This window comes from Centruroides sculpturatus, unplaced genomic scaffold, assembly GCF_000671375.1.
Source record: "Centruroides sculpturatus isolate CEXI.00-Female unplaced genomic scaffold, Cexi_2.0 scaffold1168, whole genome shotgun sequence".
Taxonomy (NCBI): Eukaryota; Metazoa; Arthropoda; class Arachnida; order Scorpiones; family Buthidae; genus Centruroides; species Centruroides sculpturatus.
The window spans coordinates 40,256-63,389 of record NW_019385306.1 but is presented as its reverse complement, the minus strand read 5'-3'; the positions used below and the strand labels follow the sequence as shown (position 1 = coordinate 63,389).

The 23,134-nt window shown below is 27.8% G+C and overlaps 1 protein-coding gene across 1 annotated transcript in view; it reads left to right on the top strand.

The window, feature by feature from the left end:
- Positions 1 to 23,134, top strand: part of LOC111637436 (aconitate hydratase, mitochondrial-like) — a 44,781-nt gene that overhangs the window by 6,616 nt on the left and 15,031 nt on the right. The window contains exons 2-7 of the mRNA XM_023382924.1: positions 5,242 to 5,316; positions 5,382 to 5,461; positions 11,345 to 11,483; positions 11,553 to 11,591; positions 15,549 to 15,629; positions 19,503 to 19,595. Coding sequence (XP_023238692.1) covers positions 5,242 to 5,316; positions 5,382 to 5,461; positions 11,345 to 11,483; positions 11,553 to 11,591; positions 15,549 to 15,629; positions 19,503 to 19,595 — 507 coding nt within the window. The remainder of the gene's footprint in view (positions 1 to 5,241; positions 5,317 to 5,381; positions 5,462 to 11,344; positions 11,484 to 11,552; positions 11,592 to 15,548; positions 15,630 to 19,502; positions 19,596 to 23,134) is intronic.

The window sequence follows — 23,134 nt, the reverse complement described above, 5'->3', positions numbered from 1 at the left end:
TACTTAGTTGATTCTACTTAGAAATTGTACTTAGAAAATTACTTAGCTGACTGGTATAACTCTGCTATTATCAGAAAATCTGATAATAGCAGAGTCATACCAGTCAGCTAAGTAACTTTGTTCTGTGAAAAACTTTTAAATTGAAATTACATGACTTCCATTCTAGACTGGAAGTTTGTATATAGTTAATTAGGGCTTCCTGTCCCTAAGATTTCTTTATCTGGTCTCAACTTTCATCTGTCTAACACAATCTACAATTTTTTCAAAATGCAACCCAATAAAAAAAATTTTGTTCTAAAATATTGAAAAATTGAATTTATAAAATAGTCTTCTTGTTTTGCTAACAAAAATTTAAATCATTTTATCAAAACATGATATTTACTCTGTTTAAATGTAAAAATGTACTAAGATTTTTATTTACAATTCATTAATATTAAAAAAAATTTTTGATCTCTTATCAATAAATTGAGAAAAATGCTTTGAAGATTATTTTGGCAATGATGTGATAGTGTGTTATGATGATTTGGTATTTCTAACATGTTTTTTACTGAAATAATAAGCAATTTAAATTTAACAATCAAAAAATAATTTCACATTAATATTTTATGAATATATGTATCTATTTATAAAATCTTACTGACTTTAATAAAATAGTTTATACTTATCATTCTGTTAAAATCAGTCAAGTGTAAACATTAGGTATGAAAAAAACATAATTTATTTATTGCTAATGAATCTACATTTTAATAAATTTTAGCATTTTTCCCCTGATATATTTTAATGATCTACTAGTTGTAAAATCAATAAAACACAGTTCGGCAGAGCTAGTGTTATGATTTATAATAATTTGTTTATAGCATGTTTAGAAGCAATAAACAATTAAACATACTACATATGATTTTCTAAAGGTATAATGTTACTTTAACAGAGTTATTTGCAAATAAATTCTAGAAATAGCAGTTAAGACCAAAAAAAAAACAACTCATATTTAAGTAATTAACATAATTTATAATGTTTATATCTGTTATAAACAAAAACACTGTAATGTATAATTAACTATATAAATCAGAAATTATTGATTTACTATCAGAAGGATTCAAATGTATAAAATATATGTTTTATTTATTTTATATTTATATATAAAATATATTCCTTGTATAGATGGGTTATGTTGACCCATATATGTAATTATCTCTATCAGTAACAAGACAACAACGTGCTGTGTATCTCAAAAAGTGATTGACACATTAGAACATGTTAAAAGAGTACAGCTTTTCCATTCCATTACTCTTGGTATCATGAATTATATCTAGCACTGGGTCACAGAGATCCCATCAGTAGCAGTTTTCATAAAGTTTCAATTAACTCAGAGTTATGGATTAGTATTATTTTAATGTTTCAAACAATGTTTTATGTTTAATGTACACCCCTTCTCGTTTTTATGAAATGTATTCTATTGATACCTGGGTGTTTGTGCTTATTATAATTGGTTTGATAAGTCCTTATTATCTACCTCACATTAGTAGATTTTTAATTAATGTTTTATGTATTCACTGAAAAAAGTAAAACTTTACTGTCTAATGATAAGTTTTATAACTTTTGTCTTTAGTGCTCTGGAAATAGAACTTCTTTTATAACTGTTTAACTTAGGACATTCATCTTTCATTTATGCTTTTAAGGAATGCGTTATTATATCTGAAAGTCTGGTATATCCTGTGTGTATATATAGTGGTGCTGTAAACCAGACTAATTGGGGCCAGATTCACTTCAGATTATCAAATATACATGTAAATTATCATTTTAAGTACTGTAAATGCCAAACACACTATAATTAAAGTTTAGTTATTCTAAGTTCAAGCCAGTATTTCATGAAGAATGTAGGAATACTGTATATACTTGAGTAACAGTAGATCCAATATAAAAGTTGACCCTAGTATTTCATGGACAACAGGTCAACATTTGTAGTCATACAGATTTTCCAGGATTGTTTCATTGAGAACAAACATGAAAATTACATATAAAAATTCATGTAATTCCAGTTTCATATTTTTCAAAAAATGTTTCAGAAAACTGATTGCTTTTTTTCTGCAACTTTTAATATCACATCTGAAATATGGAAGTTGATTGGAATTTAAATCTACTTTTAAAGTCATACTTTGATCCCCTTGGCATGATAAATTACTACATTGCATCCTAGCTAGAAGAATATCCTGTGTTACTAAAATTTCATTTTTTAAAGATATAATATGAAAAAAATAAATGTAGAAAGTAATGGTTTTTATATGAAGTATATGTATAACACAAAGTTTGTCATATGTTTATCATCAATAATTTAAAAACAAAGTTCAAGGTTGGATATATTTTTATCACGACCTTCATATAAGATAGGAATAAATATTACTTAAAGTTGCTTTGGCAACTGATCTGATTAGGAAAAACTTCACTTATGGTTACATAATATGTCATTATAGTACAGAAAGAATAATTAAGAACTGATTATTTGATAAAATGTGAAATATGATGCAATATTTTTATCATTTCTGCATGTAATTACTAACTTTTAACAATATAATTTTGTTAAATAAGTGTGTAAAAATAAAAATTTGGAGAATTAAATTGTTAAATATGAATAATTTGAACATAAAATTATTGAGAGAATTAATTTTTGATTTCTACAGTGAGACTATTTGTTTGCTACAAAAGATTGAATGTTTTATTTTTATAATTGAATGGATTATATTTAGATACTGGAGTAATAATCTATATATCAATATGTAATAACAAATTTTATAATTAAATTTTCAAGTTTTTGTCATTTTCCTCCCCCTTTGTAAAAATATGATAACTTTGCTAAATTTAAGTGTATAAATATAATTTACACAATAGAAATTTCTGAACTCCAACAAAAATTCAGAGTATAAGAAAACTGCTTTATTGGAATGAACATCTTGAAATATTCAAATTTTGAATCATTTTGAAGCCTGACTGACTCTTAGTGTTACCACCCATCCAGTTTTCACCCAGACAGTCCGGGAATTGACTCACTGTCTTGGTGAACTATTAATTTTGTTCGGGAATTTCGCAGAAATTGTGAAATTACAATGAAACAAAGTTCTTGCAAATATTTTTACAAATTTACACTATTTTAACAGCAAATGAACTCACACTCAGCGAAACTCATCTGCAATTCTGCCATGTTAGAGTCTGGTTATACTGTGTGGTGTGCAACCCCTGTTGACCCTTTTTTTTTTTTATTTACTTGTATGATCGTACACGTCTCAAACAGAGCTAAGTTATCTGTACCATTTTCTTCTTAATTTAGGTTACTTACATTACTCCTGTGCAAGTCCCTAGTCCCTAACTGTAACTGATTTAGAACTGACATGCACATTATTCTTCACATTGTAAAATGAACTTCTGTTTGAACAAACCTGGTGTGCCGTCCGGGTCAGCGATTTTCAAAAGGTGGCAACACTACTGACTCTATTTACAATTTGAACATTATAAATAGATTGTTTTATTGTTTTGTTGAATTTTTAATAGTTTAATATTCATAAAGAACATTTAGATGATTCAATAATTTCTGTAGTCATACAACTATCTTTTATTATTAATCTCATGTTGTGGCTTGTGATGACAATCTTGATGTAGGTCTAAAAAACCAATGAACATTTTCTCTACCTCTCTACAAACTATTACTCACAAAAATTTGTTTACAATTCTTGATTTTTGTCATTTTATATGCTTCATGCCACTACTTTTTGTAAGTTATTTTATTGACAAAGAATTAATCAATAAGCAACATATATATATATATTTATTTATTTTACAATTTAAATAATTTAATAAAACAATGTTCTCATATGTATGATAATCAGTCAAAAAACTTTCAATCACAATTCCAGCTTAAAGAACTTGTATCTGAAACAAATTGCATAATATTTCATTGCACATGAGCTTCTCCAGATCATTGCACAAAAAATCTAATTGATTGGATTGGAATGTCATAAAGGAACTACCTACTTTTCATTGAAAAGTTTAATGTAGAATGATTTTGAATCTGACCACGAAACTAAGATAAAAATATGTCAGATGCAATGTCAAACTAAATTCAAGTTTCCAACAGTAGTGTCTAGTTTGCACTTAACCTAAGAGAATTTGTTATTCAAGTTTTCCTTTAATGCCATTTAAATATATCACGAAGGAACTATTAATAAGACAGTCTTTAAATATTTAATATGTTTTTCAGCATGTAGAAGCTTCTGAAGATAATTTATTGTATTTGAAAGCAAGAAAATTATTTGTTTTTAAAAAAATTTATTATTAAATTTGGTGATAGAGAAAACAGCTAGTGTTTACTGAGTTTTCATTAGATGAATGAAATTAAGTAATGAGGTAACTGTTATTAGAAACAGGAAATTTGGATGCTGGATAAAATGAGAGAATGGTACCTTACCTAACCCTACCAAGAGCTGGTAGCTTTGGCTGATTTTAAATATGATTTTAAGAGAAGATTAGTGAGAAAAGATATCCAACCTTAAAATCAGATCAAGGAAAAAGCAGCAACTGCATATAATAAATTTAAACTTAAACACTAAAACAGATTAAATATAATAATTAAATTAACCATATTTTATATAAAAAATTTTAAAAAGTAATATAAACATGTTAATTCATTATTAAATATTAATTTTTAATTTGTTTTTCTACATTTTTTAAATTGTATTGGTATTTTGTTGTAAAGATTTCATTAAATAAGTAGAATTTTTTCTTCTATTAATAAATTAGATCATAATTTTCTGAAAGGTTTATAATAAATCATGTATAGGCATTTTAGAATTCTGTTGCTAGAAAGTTAGAAAAACAATGCAAATGTCATGAATCAGGTAATTTCTGGCAATTCTATTTTCATATTATTCTGCATATAAAATAACATTTTGATGCAGTATTAAACTAAATTATCTCAAAGGCATTTTACACATTAAAAAGAAGGAGTTTAATTTAAATGCTCTTTCCAGCAGATTTTCATTTAAACTGATATCATTATTGAGCAGGATAGTCAAAAATATGTTTGTAGATGTTTTTAGTATGTGATCTGCTTGTGATGATTGAAGAAATAGAGTAATTTATTATTATTTATTCTTTCCTAAGAACTGTATTAATTTAATTACTTATTGTTATATTTAATTTAGAAGCTTTTTATTCTGCTTAAATTATCTAAAATACTGTATTTATTTCTAGGGACTGACATTGTTTAGTCTACAAAAACAATGGAAATGTTTTCATACTTCACCCTTGGCAGCTGCTGCCGCAAAGGTAAAATGTCTTGTACACATTAATATAAAATATAAAATTTATTAACTTAATAATTTGTTTATTAGGTTGCAATGAGCAAGTTTGATAGTAATCATTACATCCCTTATGAGAAGCTTAATAATAATCTTAAAATTGTTAAAAGCAGGTGAGTGTTTTACTTAAAATGAACTGAAATAAATAAAAATTAATGAATTAAATATACTAAAATTAACAATCTATTTTTGTATATATATATATATATGTAGCAAAAATTAACTTCTTATGTACAGAAATTCCTTGGATAAAATTTGAATTATATTTTTCTTTATAAAATACTTCTATAGTTAAGGAGTTTGGTTTTTGCTATTTTCAGTAATGAAATTTTTAATCATACAACATGAAAATTTTTTAAAATAATTAATTTAAATATTGGAATAAATTTGGGCTACTTTATTGTGTCAACAAATGGAATAATTTGCTAATATTAAGACATGCTGCCATCTATTAACTGTTTGGTAATATAACTTATTTTAGCCAAGTATTACATTAAAATTTGGTTTGTTTAATGATTTTGTGTTTGTTATATCATAAAAAGCATAACATTTGTAATGTCTAAATTTTATTTTTTGATTTTTATCAAAGAAATACATGGTTAAAACATCATTTAAAATATGTAAATTTTAAATGATTCATTATCATTAAAATATCCTTTGCTTTATACATAATGAATTCCTATAAGTTATTTATCTAAAATAAACAAATTCTAAATTATTTCTTAAATAATTTAGTACATATTTTCATAATTTTATGTATAGTTAAAATAGAAATTTTATTAACACTTAAGGTGGTGCAAATTAAGATGACATTGAGTCAATGACAGTCTGAACTAATCATTTCTGTCATTTTTCAAAATAAAAAATGATTGGTTGGATCAGTTATCTACTTTTACTATTGACTTAATTTTATTATCCATGTACACGTCTTTTCAAATTTATCTTATCACCTACTGTTAGCAACTTGAATGATAATTTTTAATTAAATTCATTTTAAAATGTTCAGAAAGATATTATATGCTATACATATTGTTTGAATGATGTAATTGATAAATATGTTTGAATAGCAAAACTTTAATTAACAAGAATTATTTAAAAAATTCCATAGAAACAAGAATTTAAAACAAATTATTGGTTAGCATTTTTTTCAAGTTGTTATTTTTCACATATAGTAGTGCTTTGTACTTCAAATTTAATTCATTTTAGCAGGCCATTCAAAGTCCGATTTGTTTAAAGTCAGAAAATCAATTTTTTCCATTAGAAATAATGGAAAGCAAATTAACCTATTCCAAGACTTTAATTTAAACAATATCCATTTTGATAAACTTAAATTAAAACAGCAAATATACATAATTTAAAATAAAAATAACACAAATGCTCTAATAAATTAAAACTAGAAAGCAATAAGTAAAATATGTAAACACTGTATAATAAAATGCAAATTCATTTAATGATCATACGCTGTCAACTTTGGCATTTTAAACATGATCAGCAGATCTATACACACATACACCATATTACTTTGATATTTGACGATAAGTTCCTTTGTCATCTCAACCTTCCTCTTAGATTTTGTTGCTTCCACACACTTCTCAGATGCCTTGGTTAATAAATGAAGGTTGCATTGGGTTGAATGGAAAATTTTTGCATGTTTTTAGCAGCTATGGTTACTTAACAGATGTATAATTTAATTATGATGGTTCTGAAATTTAACACATTATTGCTAATATGATATTGTATTTTTTGTTTATAAGCTTATTTTGAACTTTTTACTTCACATTTTGTTTTAATAAAATTAAATGGAAATGTCTTCAGACAAAAAGAAAGAACATCAAGCATATTATGCTTTAACAGTTTTGGAAAGGATGTAAAGCTGTACAAACAGTAAAAGAAAATTTTGTAAATGTATAAAAAATATGCTCCTAAACTTTAAACATGTCAAATGTGGTTTGAAAAGTTCTGTTTGGGAAATTTTGAAATAAAGGTGTCCAAATACAAAACACATACAAAACATATAGGGTGTCCAAAAGCAGTTGATGAATGATATATGCAGTAAGAAATTGTTAAAAATTGATGAATAACTCAAATGCTATAGTCTATTTTCTAGTGTATTGAGGTAATTGTTGTAATGTACTTAATAATGACAAACTATAATTAGACAAATTCAATCATATCAGTTATCAGATATTTTCAAAAATATTTAATAGGAAGTTTAGAGAATTTATTACTGAATATTTTTGGAATTATTTTTTATAATTACATGAAGTAGTTTTAATTATGTATTTTTAATTTATAAAATGTACAAATATTTCTCAATATGAAAGTAAATAATTTATCTAATAATTAAACTTCTTCATGTTTCTTGAAAGTGAAGTTTTGTATTTTCATTTATTGTCAATCTTAATATTACTATGTATTTTAGTAACAAACTAGCTAACTAATTCAACTAATCAAAAAGCAAATGTTATTTTCTATAGTTCATTAGAATATTTTTCTAAAAGTACTCTGGGATTTTCCCAAAATATAATAGAATAAAAACATTTAAGAGATGAGAATAAAAACAATTTAAGAGATGAATACAGTAATACCCCGAACTTACGCGATAGGTGGGATTGAGCGGTAACCGCGTAAGTCGAATTCGCGTAAGTCGGGGTATAATTTCTCATATAAATACATGCAAATAATTTTTAATTGGGGCCGGAGACTAAAGAAAACAATAATTTAGAAAAAAATGTTTAATAAAATCTTAGATAATACATATGTATAACAAATTAGACCTATATTATTTTACAATTTTTCACATTGATTATTACGCCATAATTTTAACATTGTTTCCATCTCAGCGATAATACTGTGACGTTTACGAATGATGCTTGAATTTAAAGATTAAGCATTTTTCACAGCTTCGAGAATTTTTTCTTTGCCTTTTATAATTGTTCTGACCAACAATTCCAGTAGATCAAACTTCTTTGCCAATTCACAAATTTTCATTTTTGTATCGAAGTTTTTAATAATGGGTACGTTCAACGAGTACGTTCAAGTCAAACGAGTTAAACGCGTTAGTAACGAATCGTTCGAAAAGTCTAACGAAACAGCAATAACGAAGACTTCATTCTCGCTTAACTCGTTCGACTTTACGAACATACCCAATGTTAACATTACATTCCAAAGATAAAGTTTTTATTTTCTTGTTTGATGCAGAAGAATTAGTTCTACTTTGTTTGGATGACATAGTAGAGTCTCTCGAGTCGCCGTAGATATAACAAACACAGAAATAAATAACACAAAATAAATTGTAGCTATGTGTGGATTTTGCGCGACACATCCGAACATGTAAGCTGAACAATAGTGTGGGGGAGTGAGTAATTAAGGGTTGCATAGCGCTCAACAAAAGACGAATCGACGAGATTTGAAAATCGCGTAACTCCGGGTTCTCGTAAGTCGGGGTATTACTGTATTTTATATTTCATTAAAATTGTTTTTCCATAAGTAATAAATAATAACTTTTTAATAATTAACATTTCCTATTTCATTTTTTATTTTTTAGAGAGACTCAAAACAAGAATTTTGATAACAAAAATAATGTCACTTATAAATGCATTTGAAATAATTTGAGATTTACTTAGAATATATTTTTTTTAATATGAAACTTTGTTATTTAAACATTTTAAATGTTTTATATTTTCAAGATATTTTTAACGTTAGTTGAGTTCTGTCTGCAGATTAAATGTTAATAATTAAACAGTTAGATTTATCTATGCTTTAAATTTTTGATTGTTCTAAGTTTTATCTCCTTAGATTAATGTGAGATCTGAATAGTCCCTGGGTCTAATTAACAACTTAAATATATAGTTAAAATAATGAAGTAAAATATTCTTTCATTTTGATGTGAAAATATCGTTTTTCTAATGTGGGAAAACTGATAAAAGAGCCACTTCCTTTAACGGAAGTTGAAGAATCCTTTGTTTTTCCACTTATCTAACACAAATCTCACCACCATGGGAATTGTCGACCCCTCAATAATTCCCCTTTCCTCCAGTCATGTGCGAGAATACAAATATGCTGATTGGTCACAAAACAGGAGATATAGTCAAAGATCGGCATGATTCGAGGAGTACGTCGGGGAATCTCCTATTGGAAAGAAGTTCCCATATTGTCTCCCTAAAGCCAACGTCCTTAGTTAGGAGTACGTCAGAAGATCTCATAGAGGAGAGACGTCTCCCATATATTGTCTCCATAAGGACAACACCCATAGTCGTATCCAGACAAGTATAATAATGAGTTAATTTAGGAGAATAGAAGAAAATTTATTATCTTGTGCCAAATCAAGACCTTCCATGAAATGAAGTATGATCATAGAATACAGATGAACATAAAGACCCGGTAAACCTTGAGGTAGTATGAATATAAATGAATTTGTGAGCTCTCTCTCTCTCAACGCGTATATTTTAATTGAATCCATATTCTCTCTCAATCGCTCGTTTGAATTATTGGATTTTGTATACCTTTGTTTATGCTAGTTTATTAAATTCTTTTATTTATATGTTTAAGAAATGTCTCTTAGTTGTTATCCGAATCAAATCCGTATTATCTCCAAACGTGTGTTAATCTGCGTGTTATAAAACTGATTAACTGGTGTCAACATCCTGACATAGATCCGAATCTCACGATTCAGATCTGTTACTAAAGCCCTCCTGGTCAATTCTTGACATAAGATCGTATCTCTCGATCCGAAACTCCAAGAACTATTCTAGAGAATAGCGCCGATTAAGTGGTACTAACAATCCTAGTGGAAAGGTACCCCCGGCTAATCTCACATTAAGTATGTGGAGACAATACAATGCTTACAAGAAGCACAGGAGCTAGCTGAAATTAAGATTGATAAATCTTAAAACAAGCTTTATCATCTCATATATTATTTAAATTTTTTTCGGAGTTACTTCACTTACACAATTTAAATTGAAAAATAGAGCACTCAAAAACTTTTTAGAATCAGAAAAATGACAACTTTTCAAAACAATTTTTATTGAATTTTTAATTGTATTCTCTGTGAGCTTCCACACACTTTTTTTCATGAGAAAGAAAGATTCCAGTTTTTATGAGATAGTCTGAATAGTATTGGTAAAAGAAGTTAGTTTCTTCATTTGATGAAATGCACTTCCTCTAAAGTATTTCTTTTACAAATAGAAATAAAAAGTCATAGGATACCAAGTTTGAAATAAGGGGAATGAGACAATATTTTAACTCCTATACATAGATAAAGTTAGCAATCCAAAGAACATTATTGTAATGCCATAATGCCCGATATGGCATCACAATAATGGCAACTTTGGTCAACTTTGGAAACCTAACCTGTTTGTAAGTAGAGGAGCACCTGTATTTAAATTGTAAATGAATGCTTTTGGAATTCTTCTTACTATTATTTGATATGTTATGTTATCCTTTGATATATTTTTTCCCCTTTCTTTATATTTGCTAGATTATTGCAATAATAATTAACTTATCATTCTGTTAATTTCTGAAATGTCATCAGTTCTTTGTTATCTGAAGGAAGCAAGTATTAATTTCTATATAAATATACATAATGGTGCTACAATAAGGAGGTTTGGTAACTTTTAAATGTATGCTAAATTCTTACAAGCATGTATATTATGTAATGTAGTGGTTTCCAAACTTTCTGTACTTCTACTCCTCTTTTTCAGAAAAAAATTGTTGCTCCTTCCTCAATTTTCGTGACAATCTAATTTCATAAATACTGTCCTTATAATTTATTTAATGTCCTACAAAACAATATACCTTATTAATTAAAGTATATTGTTCACTGGCTTGTTGAGATATTTTGACAAGAGCATGGATGGATTTTTAGAATTCATACCTGAGTCATTCTGATGAGGGTTGTGAATTAGGCATAACCATTTTGCCGATTATTTTTATTTAATTTTTTTTTACGTTGATTTGACTTTTTTAAATTAGACACATTGTTCTTTAAATTTCAGATTGAAACGTCCTCTTACTTTATCAGAAAAAGTAGTTTATTCACATCTCGATCAACCAGATTCGCAAGAAATAGAGAGAGGAGTTAGTTATTTAAGATTGCGACCAGATAGAGTTGCAATGCAAGATGCCACTGCACAAGTAATGTTAACAAAATATTTTTAAACAAAAGTTTAAAGTTATTATATATAAATACATATTTCTTTTCAGATGGCTATGCTTCAGTTTATATCTAGTGGTCTTAAAAAGGTAAATACAGTTTTATATTTGTGTATATGTTGATATTATTGTTCTAAATTAAAATTTCAATGACATACTTTATAACAAGTTATTTTTCTATAACAAATTTATATTGTTGATTCTCAATAAAATAGACTAATATGGAGAAGTTATACAACTGAAAATGAAATAGTCAATTATAAAATGAACAAAATATGATGAGATGTAAATAATTCATTTTATGGTACTGTACAGGTATCGGCAACCTTTCAGTGGTGTTGTGCCGAACATAAGTTACAGTGTTATTCCAAGTGCCGACATGATTCTACCAAATTTATTATATAAGTTATCAAAATTAATCCGGTTATAACAGATTTCAAAAATATACAATTTTGAAGTTAAGTTGTTAATTGAATTATGTTCTTACATGTGAAGTGCTTACATAAGACATAGATGTGACATAGAATGTAATGGCATGCGCTGTAAGAGAAATATACAAATGAGAGATTTGTTTTTAGTGTACCTTTGCTGAACTATGACTTCCATTTAAATGTGTAATTAATTATTAAAATATAATTTTTACTACATTTCTATTCAGAGTGCCACTGAAAATCATCTCATATGCCACAGGTTGCTGATCCCAGTTATAGTAAATACAAGGAAAACACAATCACCTGATTGCAGAGACAACATTTAGAGACCGATGGCGGTTTACAAATCGGGTATAGACTGTTGTTCAGAAAAATTTCATTGCAGAGACGGCGTTTCTCGCCTGCCACAATGTAGACAGCGATTAGAAACAAGTTATTTTACCTATTTTCTAGACTCACTCGACAGCAGGTGTAGAGGCCTTTTCAATTCGAGTGGTAGCTTTGTTCATGGAAAAGTTTAGATAAAAATGGATATCGTTCCTTTGATAAATGTTGTAAACGGTATGAATTGACAAAATTATTCATTAATTAATTGCTTGGAGCAAAACAACAAAATTAAATACAGTGGTGCCTCATATAACGTACTTAATCCGTTCCAGGTGCACGTCCGTTAAGTGAATAGTCCGTTATAGGAAATGCATTTTTTCATAGAAATACATGTTAAAACATATAATTCGTTCCGCAGCATAAAATAACCGTACTGTACCATAAAAAAATGAAAATGGAGCAGTCACCAATTATGCCGGGTAGTCAGATGTTGTGAGGAGGAGGTGGAGGAACACTTTCTTCACACATTCATACAGATACAGACTTTTTACACATTGCAGCAGGTCTTTTTTTATTGTTTTTTAATCGGATTCAGATTCAGGAGAGGCTTGCGGGGTCAACTCCTCTTGTTCCATCCTTTGTTTTTTCCCTGCTGGCTTCTTGAAAAGCATGTCCACTGTGGTCTGTTTCTCTCTCTTCTTCAACACCTGTTGGAAATGATGGGCAAGAGTGTCATTGTAGAGATCATTGATCCTGTTGGCCTCAGCTCTGTTTGAATACTGAGTGTTGGTAAACTCCTGAACCTCTCCCCATTCGACAAGGAAGTTTTTGTCAACTTTCACTCCTTCTGATGATTTCTTGCATTGTTTCAATTGAAATCACTTTTTTGTTTTTTTATAAGCCATGATTTGCACAACACTTGAATAAATGTAAATATCCTTCACTGTGTTGATGTAACTAATAAACAAGGGAGCAAGCATAATCCCAACGCTCTGTACTTCAGATATACTGATAATATATTCTAATAATACTAATATATTATAAAAATAACATATTGTCATTGGCAATGGCAAAAGAGTGGAAACATCATTCGCACTTGTTCGTAGAAAGTCCATTGGTCGCCTCACGTAACTGCCGAACGGAAAGTCCATTGTCCACAACCAGTCCGTTGCTCGAGTCATGTAATGGCCAAACAGAAAGACCGTTATTCGCAGCGTACGTTATACGAGGCACCACTGTACTTTAAATTTGTTTTAAATGTTCCAATTTTGATATTCAAATGGGTGAAGACTTAAAACTTCAATTAATTTAAATCAGATGCTTTTATTTACAATTAGAGTATCGTGTCGGTTATAAAACATTAATGCATTTCGGAGTCATTGTACTGTTAAACAAACGAGGCAATTTTAATAATTACAGAAATCTGTTTATAGATATAAAAAAAAAATGTAATATTAATAATAAAATATTTAAAATTATTCATTTCAACAGTAATAAGATGTCAAAGTAATTCCTTAAAAATCTATTCCAAAGAGGAATTTCGAATTTGGTATAAATTTTCTAAATATTGATTTGTTCATATTTTAAACCGTATTGGCAATGAAATTAAATATCGGAATGGAAAAGGATTGTCATTAATTGCCGAACAATGGGTTAAGGCCATCAAAACCTTAACTTTGTTAAGGTTTTGACGGCCTTAAGGTTTTATTTCTGGAATCTTTCGGAATATAGCTGGCGAGCATTTCTGACGTCACAAACAAATAACCCAATTGGCCAAACGACTCCTAAAACAGGGGAGTAATAGCGAAGTAAGTAAGAGCCAATGTTTTGCTGAAGTTCGTTTAGAGAACGATCAGAAATAGACAATTGTCATCTTTGCAACGCATTTTAAACCACGGTTCAGCCAGCCAACATCTATAGGCCATTCTGTTGATAAACATCGTTTTAACATAAACTCTGTCTCTGCAATTGGCTGAATATTTTGCCAAGCTGGGACATAAACAATATTTTGCCACTATGTTGCTTAATGGACATTTCATACATTAACAGTTGCAATTTGATAGGACTCAAATATTAATTTCCACTCTGACAGATACCTTGATCCATTATTTCAAAATCTGTTATATTGATCTTCATAAAATCAAGGGTCTTCGGTATTTATAACAAATATTTTATAAATTTAAATATTGTTAATCATCATTGCTAACATTTAATTTTTTAAAATTTGTTTTTGACATATCTTAAGTGATTAAAAAATATACAGATTTTAATCTAAACAAATTTTAATATTTGGATTTTTTTCTCATTTTAGCTGTGTTTAAAGGAATATGTTACTTTTATATATGTGAGATATTTTACCAAGTTGAAATTTGGTTATGATTGTTGTTATGATTTTTTTTTTTGGAAAGAGTATGAACATTAAATGAAGTAGTTAGAGGAATCAACTTTCCTCTTTTCAAGAACAGTCAATTTAGTGAATCTTAGTGTTTATATTGCAAATTTTCATCATCCATTTTCATATGAAGTTTCTCTACTCAGAATTTCTTTGAACAAAGCAGTAAGTGTTTCTTCCTTTGTCCTTGGACTTTGTCAGCTGTTCCCACTGATTGTTGAATTTACTTCCTTCCCAACATGCATGGGGATTTCAGTTCTTAGAAAGAATTAGAATTTCATTAAGCAATCAGGACTTCAATTCTGCTCTAGATATTGAAACACATCTTTTGTTTGAGGACTCAGTTACTGCTCTGTTATCATTGTCACTATCTTTTGCTTTCTCCAATTTTTTCAATTTTATTCGAAAATCTTCCTCTGTACACATCTCTCACTCTTTGGTGGTCAGTCAATTCGTATCACTATTTGAATTTTAAACTGTCACCAGAGGTTTAAGGAGTAATCCAGGATTTCAAAATTTTTATCAGGTAGGATCTGATAAATTAGCATTTCATACATTAACAGTTGTAATTTGATAAAATTGCAACTGTTAATGTATGAAATATCCATTAAGCAACATATTGGCAGTTAGGAAACATAACATTACACCTGATTTTACAGAAAAGAATAAAAATCCAAGAAGTATAAGTGCAAATAATTGCAGTCATTTGCATTTATTCTTTTTTCATAATTTATTATTATTTATGTTATGAACATTAATTATAAATTTAAAAAGAATAGATTGCACAACAATTATCTGTCTTTGTTCAAATACAAAAATTTAAAGATTTCAAATTATTTTTATTTTGCAAAATGTTGAATGAAAAATTAAAATAATCATCTGTACTTTCTCTTTTAGGTAGCAGTTCCTTCAACAATTCATTGTGATCATCTTATAGAAGCTCAGGTTGGAGGTGAGAAAGATTTAGCTAGAGCTAAGGTAATTAAAATTTTTATTGTATTTTCAGTAGTAGTAAATAACAGATTTATACTACTATTCTGAACAATCTCAAGCCTTCTTAGAAAGTTGATTTCAATAGAAATACATTCTGGAGTCTAAACAACAGGATTAGTGTGTTGATAAAGACAGAAAACTGTTATCTTGTCTCAATATATAGAAATTTATAAATAAGAATTTTGAAGCATAGGAAGAAAGTATGTAAAAAAAAAGTTGTTGACTAGTCTTAAAATTATAACAAGAATGTAAAAAATAATGTGCAAGCTGGTAACATAGTTGCATAGAGAAAATGTAAGTACAAGCTTGAAGATTACAGAGCAACTAACTATATACAGTAAAACCTCTTCAAATGATTAGATTTTCTTAGAACAGAATTTTTATTCCATAGGATTTATTGTTTTTAATCCTTCTTAAGCTGACCATTCCTTCACTCATCCAATGACCACCCAGTCATATAATCTGTGTGAAATACCCTCTATGAGGTGATCACTTATATGATCTCAGATGTGATGATAAAATTGAAAACATGCTCATTGTTAGACATGTTGCACTATTACATTATGTGTAAAAGTTCATCTTAATCAACTTCAATATATCCATTTGCTCCTACTCAGCCTTATTTTTGTGAAAAATATACATAATTTTCTAATAATATTTTTAACAAGAAATTAACCTATGTTTTATGCTTATAATTTATTTATTCTTATTAAACTAAATAATATAGTAAAGCGAATGAATTTAATTTTTCCAGTAATATTGATAGTAGTAGATAAAATAGTAATTGATGAATGACAAATTTGGATCTATTTTGAACTGTTTTTGGGATTCATTTGATCAGAACAAGGAATCTGTTTGAATAAATAGGAAAGAAATACGAAGGCATTATCTTATCAAAAGAAGTTAAAGCAGAGAAAGCAAGTGTTAATTTCAGATTACTTTAAATCAAACATGAACTACATTTCTATGTACTGTACACTGTAGACAATTACACATGATGTATTAATAAATATGTAATATAGTATTAATTAATATATAGCTTATTTTAAATACACAACATGTTAACATCACATGGCAAACAGACTAATGTTTAATTAATGAAAAATACAAAACAGATATACAGTAGTGCATTCAAGTAATAAAGAAAAATTCATTGAAAAGCCATGACAAGCAAGCACCACAGGGTGACTGTAAATCATTCTAATCATGCACTATGTGATTTGAAAATGCCTTTAAATTTTAATTTGTTAATTTATATTTAAATTTAATTCTTTAAATTCATTTATTAATTTTAAATTCAACTTTAAATTTTAAAAGTGGAAAGATGTTAATATACTAACATGCTCTGTTGATTTGAATAAACAGTAGGCGGCACAGTCAAGTTTAAATTAATGAGAGAATTTTATATTGATTTAAATGGAATCAGCCAGGGACTAGCATGCAGTTTGAATTAATGAGACCCTACTGTAATTTTTACCATGTTGCCAATGCAGTCATCTATGTAGTATTACACTAGAATACTGTATAAACTAAATTTCAGTTTATAATTTTGTGATCCACATTTTCCTTGTGTATAAATAGTTAAATGACTCTGTAATTCTTAATCTTTCTCTTTCATTTTCTCAATGAGCATTACTGTCTCTTTTCACATAATTTTATATTTTATATGATTTTCTTGAACAGATTTGTTAACAACTTTACTTAAAAAACATTCTTCCTATACTCCAGTATTTTAATATCTTAATTTGTAAGAAAGAAAAAGGATATTGCATTTTTTATTCTATTCATATTCAAACTATCTTTTTTATTATTTAACATATATTAATTCTTTTGCATAAATTATGGAACATTTCTAATCATATTATTTTTCAAAACCCTATTCTTCTTCCAAACTTCTTTGTACTTCATTTTAATATTTGGTTTTTTTCTATATTATCCCTCATTATTTATGCACTCAGATTCACTATGAGTCTTTTTTTTTTCTTTAAATCTGTTTGAAGTGTGGATTTATTTTTTCAAAATTTGTTTTTGTGTGTGTTGGTGTGACTGACTGCAGGAGTTGTTAAATGAAAAATAAAAAAATAATTCTAAAAAGTAACACAAATGAGAAGAAATGTGATGCAATAATTTATAATATCACAATTTTGAATAGGTGGTTACAGCAATCTGTAGCTTAGAAAATGTGATTCAAATAAACCAATGTGGATTTATTTGAGCCTGTAAAAGGTAATTTAAATCTGTGGGTCTAATTGAATACTTATGATATCTTTACTTTTCTAGTGTCTTTCATATTCGTAATAAGTCTTGTTCTACCATCTTGAACCACACTTCTTTTACACTTTCTTTTGTTCTCATACTTTGATATCAACAATTCTTCCTGATATTGCCATTCTATGAAAATCTAGAAGTTTTCCCTATGTCAAGACTCTTGACATCATCTGTTGTTTTTTGGGAGATACAGGAAGATACATCATTTTATGTTTTTCATGTTTTCTTGCATATGAGCTGCACTATATGTGGGAGTTGTGGATAAAGGATGGAGGAGGGAAATAAGAGAGATGGGGAATTTGGAAGCATTGCACTCAACTGCTGAATTAACAAAACAATAATTAGATTTATTTACTGGACTATATAGAATTATAATTACACATAACAAGATGATAAAAATACATCTGGCTTTGGCTTTTTCTTAAGACTGATCTATCTTACAAACTAATCTATTTCCACCTAACCACGAGAGAGAGAGAGAGATTACATTTGTTTGTGGGCTGATAAATGCCTTGATGATTGGTGAATTGATGTCTTCAAGATCTTAAGTTCTGTTTTCAATTACAATAATCATTTGACGATGGATGAGGATTCAAACAGAGACGGCATCTGGATTGTTTGGGATCAAGTGAATTGGAACTGGGTGGCTGAATTGGTTTGAAGTTTGAGGGACTAACTGAACTGGACTGAGGGATGACTGCCAAACTGGACAACCTTTTTGACCTTTTCTTGGCTCTTTTATAAGATTTGGTCTGCTTCCTGAATCAAGGTGTCTCCATAAAAGACAATATCAGATGGAAACTTCTTTTGTTAATATAACCTAAATTTTCTCTTTCTTTCCAGAAGTGAGTTGTTCTCCAGGGAAGTGTTGTCATTGACAAATGTCATTACATCCTCATTGCTTTTTTTCCAACAATTTCACTTTGGTTAACATTTATTTAATAAATTATTTTTTTTAAATTTAAAACAACTTTTTTCAAAATTATAGCCCAGGATCTCACAATTCTATTGAATTTTTTCCTCAGAAAATTAATTTTGTTTAATCAATCTTGTTGACAAAAAATACAAGATCTTAATATCAAAATATTGATATTAATTGTTACTAATTTGCACATGATGAGTTATTTTGACTTTGAGTATAGAAATGATTCTCTCTTTTTTCTTTTCTTTACAATCTCTTTAAACACTAATAATATTTAAATAACTTTTCCATTAACCTCCAATTTAAGTCTGCAATTTCTGTTAATATTCCAAGAAACACTTCCATGGGATTTTTTTCTTACATTGTCAGGTAATCATCTATATATAATAAAAACAATAGACAAATTTTGTGCTTCTTGAAGATGGTTTGAGGTTATACTGAGTTTTTGTTGTGTATTTTTATATAAAATCAATAAAATTACACAAAAATTTTATAATAAATACATAAATTTAATATAAATATGCTAATCTTTAGTAAGTTGATTATAAGCCTAATTATGATATTACATACTTATGTTTTTAAATATATTTTACTCAATCTCTCGAAAATACAAATTAACTTTTAATAAAAGGAAAATAATTATGATATATCTTAATGGTTAATTTCAGGATATTAACAAAGAAGTTTATAATTTTCTAAAAAGTGCTGGTGCTAAATATGGGGTTGGATTTTGGCATCCAGGAAGTGGTATTATACATCAGGTATATGTTTATTTCTTGATTATTATTTGCTATTAACTTATTCAATAAAATGTTGTTTGATCTAGTACTAAGATAATTTTTGAAATTATTAAAAATTATCTTTTACTAGCTCAAAGTAAAAATATTTGTAAATTTCATTTTATATAAATTGTTCACAATTAAAGTATTTCAACATTCATTTTTAAATTTGATTACAATATAATTATAGTTAAAAAATTGGTTTAAATATTTTTAATAAAATCTTTTAAAATTATCCACAATTAAAAGTAGCATTAAACAGTTATGAGAATACATTGCTGATATCATTTATTACTACAATATTGCTTAGGATATTATCAGTAAATTTAATCATGCACTTGTTCAATTTACTATTAACTGTGCAAAAAATAAGGTTGAATTTGACTTTTATTTTTTAAATCTAAACTTAGGTTTTTGTCATTCATTAGAATGTCTACAGGAAAACATTCTTAATTTTTTAAGAATGTTTTCCTATAACATTCTAAATGAATTAAACAAATTAAAAACATTCTTAATTTGTTTTTAATAGATTGTTTTATGCATTAACTTTGTGTTCATTTTAATCTACAGAAACAAGGTTTTAAAATAATTACACATAGAGTATAGTTATATTAAACAAGTTGCTTCAAAAAATATATTAACATTAATATGGAAGTAATTTGTTATATTGGATTTATAGTAGCAGGTTGCCATTCTGCATACTTCTCATCACCTGATTGTGGCATTCTCAAAAAGGTATGGTCCTACTACTACCTGCAATGGTGACCACATACCTTCTTTATACAAGTATTAACTTTTTTAACCACCTTGTATAAGTGATTTTTAAAGTTACGCTGCTATAATATGTCTAATTTTTTTTATATTTTAATTAAACTATTATATTGTTGAAGTACACTTTTCAGTTAATTCTTGCCCAGAATATATTTAAAAAATTGATATATTAACACAATCATAATTAAATTAAACCAAATTTCACACATTTCAGAAATTATTTAATTACAGTCTTACTCTGTATTTGTGAATTTATTAATTTATATTTTGTGTAGACAAAATAATAATCAAAATTTTGAATCTGTAATCTTATTTTATGATAATTTTATGTTAATATTGTAAGAGAAATGAAATTTAAATGTTTAAAAACCATATATGGTCATTTAACTGGTTTTGTGGCACTATTGTCTCATTTAATATTTTGTAAATGACCAAAATCAAATTGCAGTTATCAGGTGTGATTACTTGTGAGTACAGTGTAATCATGTATACTTCTGCATACAGAATTAATCTTTTAATTGTGTGATTTTTACATAGTTAATTTTTCTTTAGAATTAAAAAATGTCTGAAATATTTTGAAAAATCTTTTGAATAACAAATGTTGGAAATTAATAATAAATATTTTAAATTTACATCAATAACTGTTAATTTTTATACAGGGTGTCTATAAATGAATGGTGCAGTTTTAAAAATTAATAATAAATCTATATATTACCTTATATGGGCAAACCTTAAAGCATAAGCAGCAGCAACTGTTCAAGTTCACAGGAATATACGCAAGCTTCTTAATCATGTTCTTCACCAATGCTGGATTGGATGTGGTGCAACAGCAGACAACAACCTGCTTCCCTGGCCACTTAAAGAAATCACAGGGTGTTAAATCTGTTAGCCAGATTTAACACCCTGTGATTTCTTTTTGTGGGGGGTTTGTTAAAGTATACCTGTACTGTACCATCAATGCCCGTGTTCCTTGAGGAACTATGTGATCGGATAAAGCATGCACTGCAGATCATCACAGAGGACATGCTACACTTCTTATGGGAAGAATTTGATTACCATGTAGATGTGTGTTGTGTGACCATTGATGCACACATTGAAGGATTGTGATTAATGCATAAAAAACTTGGACAGTTGCCACTGCTTATACTGTAAGATTTGCCCATATAAATAAATAAATAGATTTATTATTAATTTTTAAAACTGCACCATTCATTTATAAACACCCTGTATAACCTACAGCAGTATGTAGCCCATATTGAAGTATACTTCACAAAAAAGTTGCTAGAATGAAAATAAACACTTTATTTAATATTTCCATATAATCACTCTAATAAAGGAACTTGATGGAAAATTTGCCATGTGTCTTTGGGGTAAGGCACAGTGCTAGTGTTTATTATGCCACAAATTTCCATATAATTTATTTCAGATTCATTATATATTTGTTAAAATAATTATACAGTTTATAAATAGTCATTGCATCTGCTTTATAAAAATATTCATATAACTCACTCTGAAGCATTTTTAACATCATTAATCTATAAAACTGTGTAAAGTCATTTCCCAATCTGTAAGAACAGAAAATTAAAATTAGCAAATTAAAATTAAATAAAATATAAAAATTAGCAAAATCATTTTCAAAATTACAAAGATAACCTTTAAGCCAAATAAAAGTATATGTATATATATAAATTAGATTTATTTATTTGCATAAAGTGTCTCTTGACATCAAAATTTGAAAGTGGTTACCAATATAGAAAAACACTAAATTAATCTTCTACCAATCATGAACTTTAGCTTTATTCTTACTTTTGACACTCCTTAACACTCCTATATCGAAAAGAGTGTAAGGCATCTCTGATAGCCTTTCATGGTCAAGGTGATCCAAAGCCATGAGCGTACAAGGTCCCAATCCAATTTTTGATGTGTCCAGCCACTTCTGTTTTGAATATTTTAACCAGACAAAAAACATTTTGTACTAATTTGAGGTGCTATGCAGCGTTATAAATTAAATTGTGTCAAATCCTATCTTGATTTCTATAAAAGATAATGATCTTTTATAGGAATTGAGATAGAAATTGGCCTCATAAAAAGGAGTTTGGGAGCCATTGAGCACACTACTGATTACCTCTTGTATGCTTGTATTTAGCTAACATGTAGCAGACGCAAGATGTAGCAAGATGCAATGTTTTTTGTCTATATCTTATTTTTATTTTATCAATGTTGATATATAATTTTTATTTATTACACTTCTATAACTTATAAAATTTTATACCTTCTAAAAAAACAGCAGAGAAATGAAAATTTTTCTGAGTAATAATTGCAGATATTAATATCAAGCAAACTTTAATATAATTTATGTTAATAGTATAAGTATTAATGGAAGACCACCTATAAAATAAGTGTTTTCTGCAGCTACACACTTCTTCCAACATTCATAATGCTTAAAGCAGTACTGGAAGCCATTTTTGTGATGTCTTTTAAGAACTTTTGTTGTTATAGCTTCCATGTTCAGCTTCAATTGATTATTCGTGGTTAACGAATATATGACAAAAATAGGATATAACAATGCTTCCTTGAACTCTCTATCTTGTTTTTGAAGATTTTTCTTTCATTTTAGGGAATAGATAAGTTGAATGATTTCAGGTTTTGATCAGCAATAGAGGTAGAAACTACAGTAAATACAGCTCATAAAGACATCACAAAAAATTGCTTTCAGAACTACTTTAGTATGAATGAAGGCAGAAGTTTAT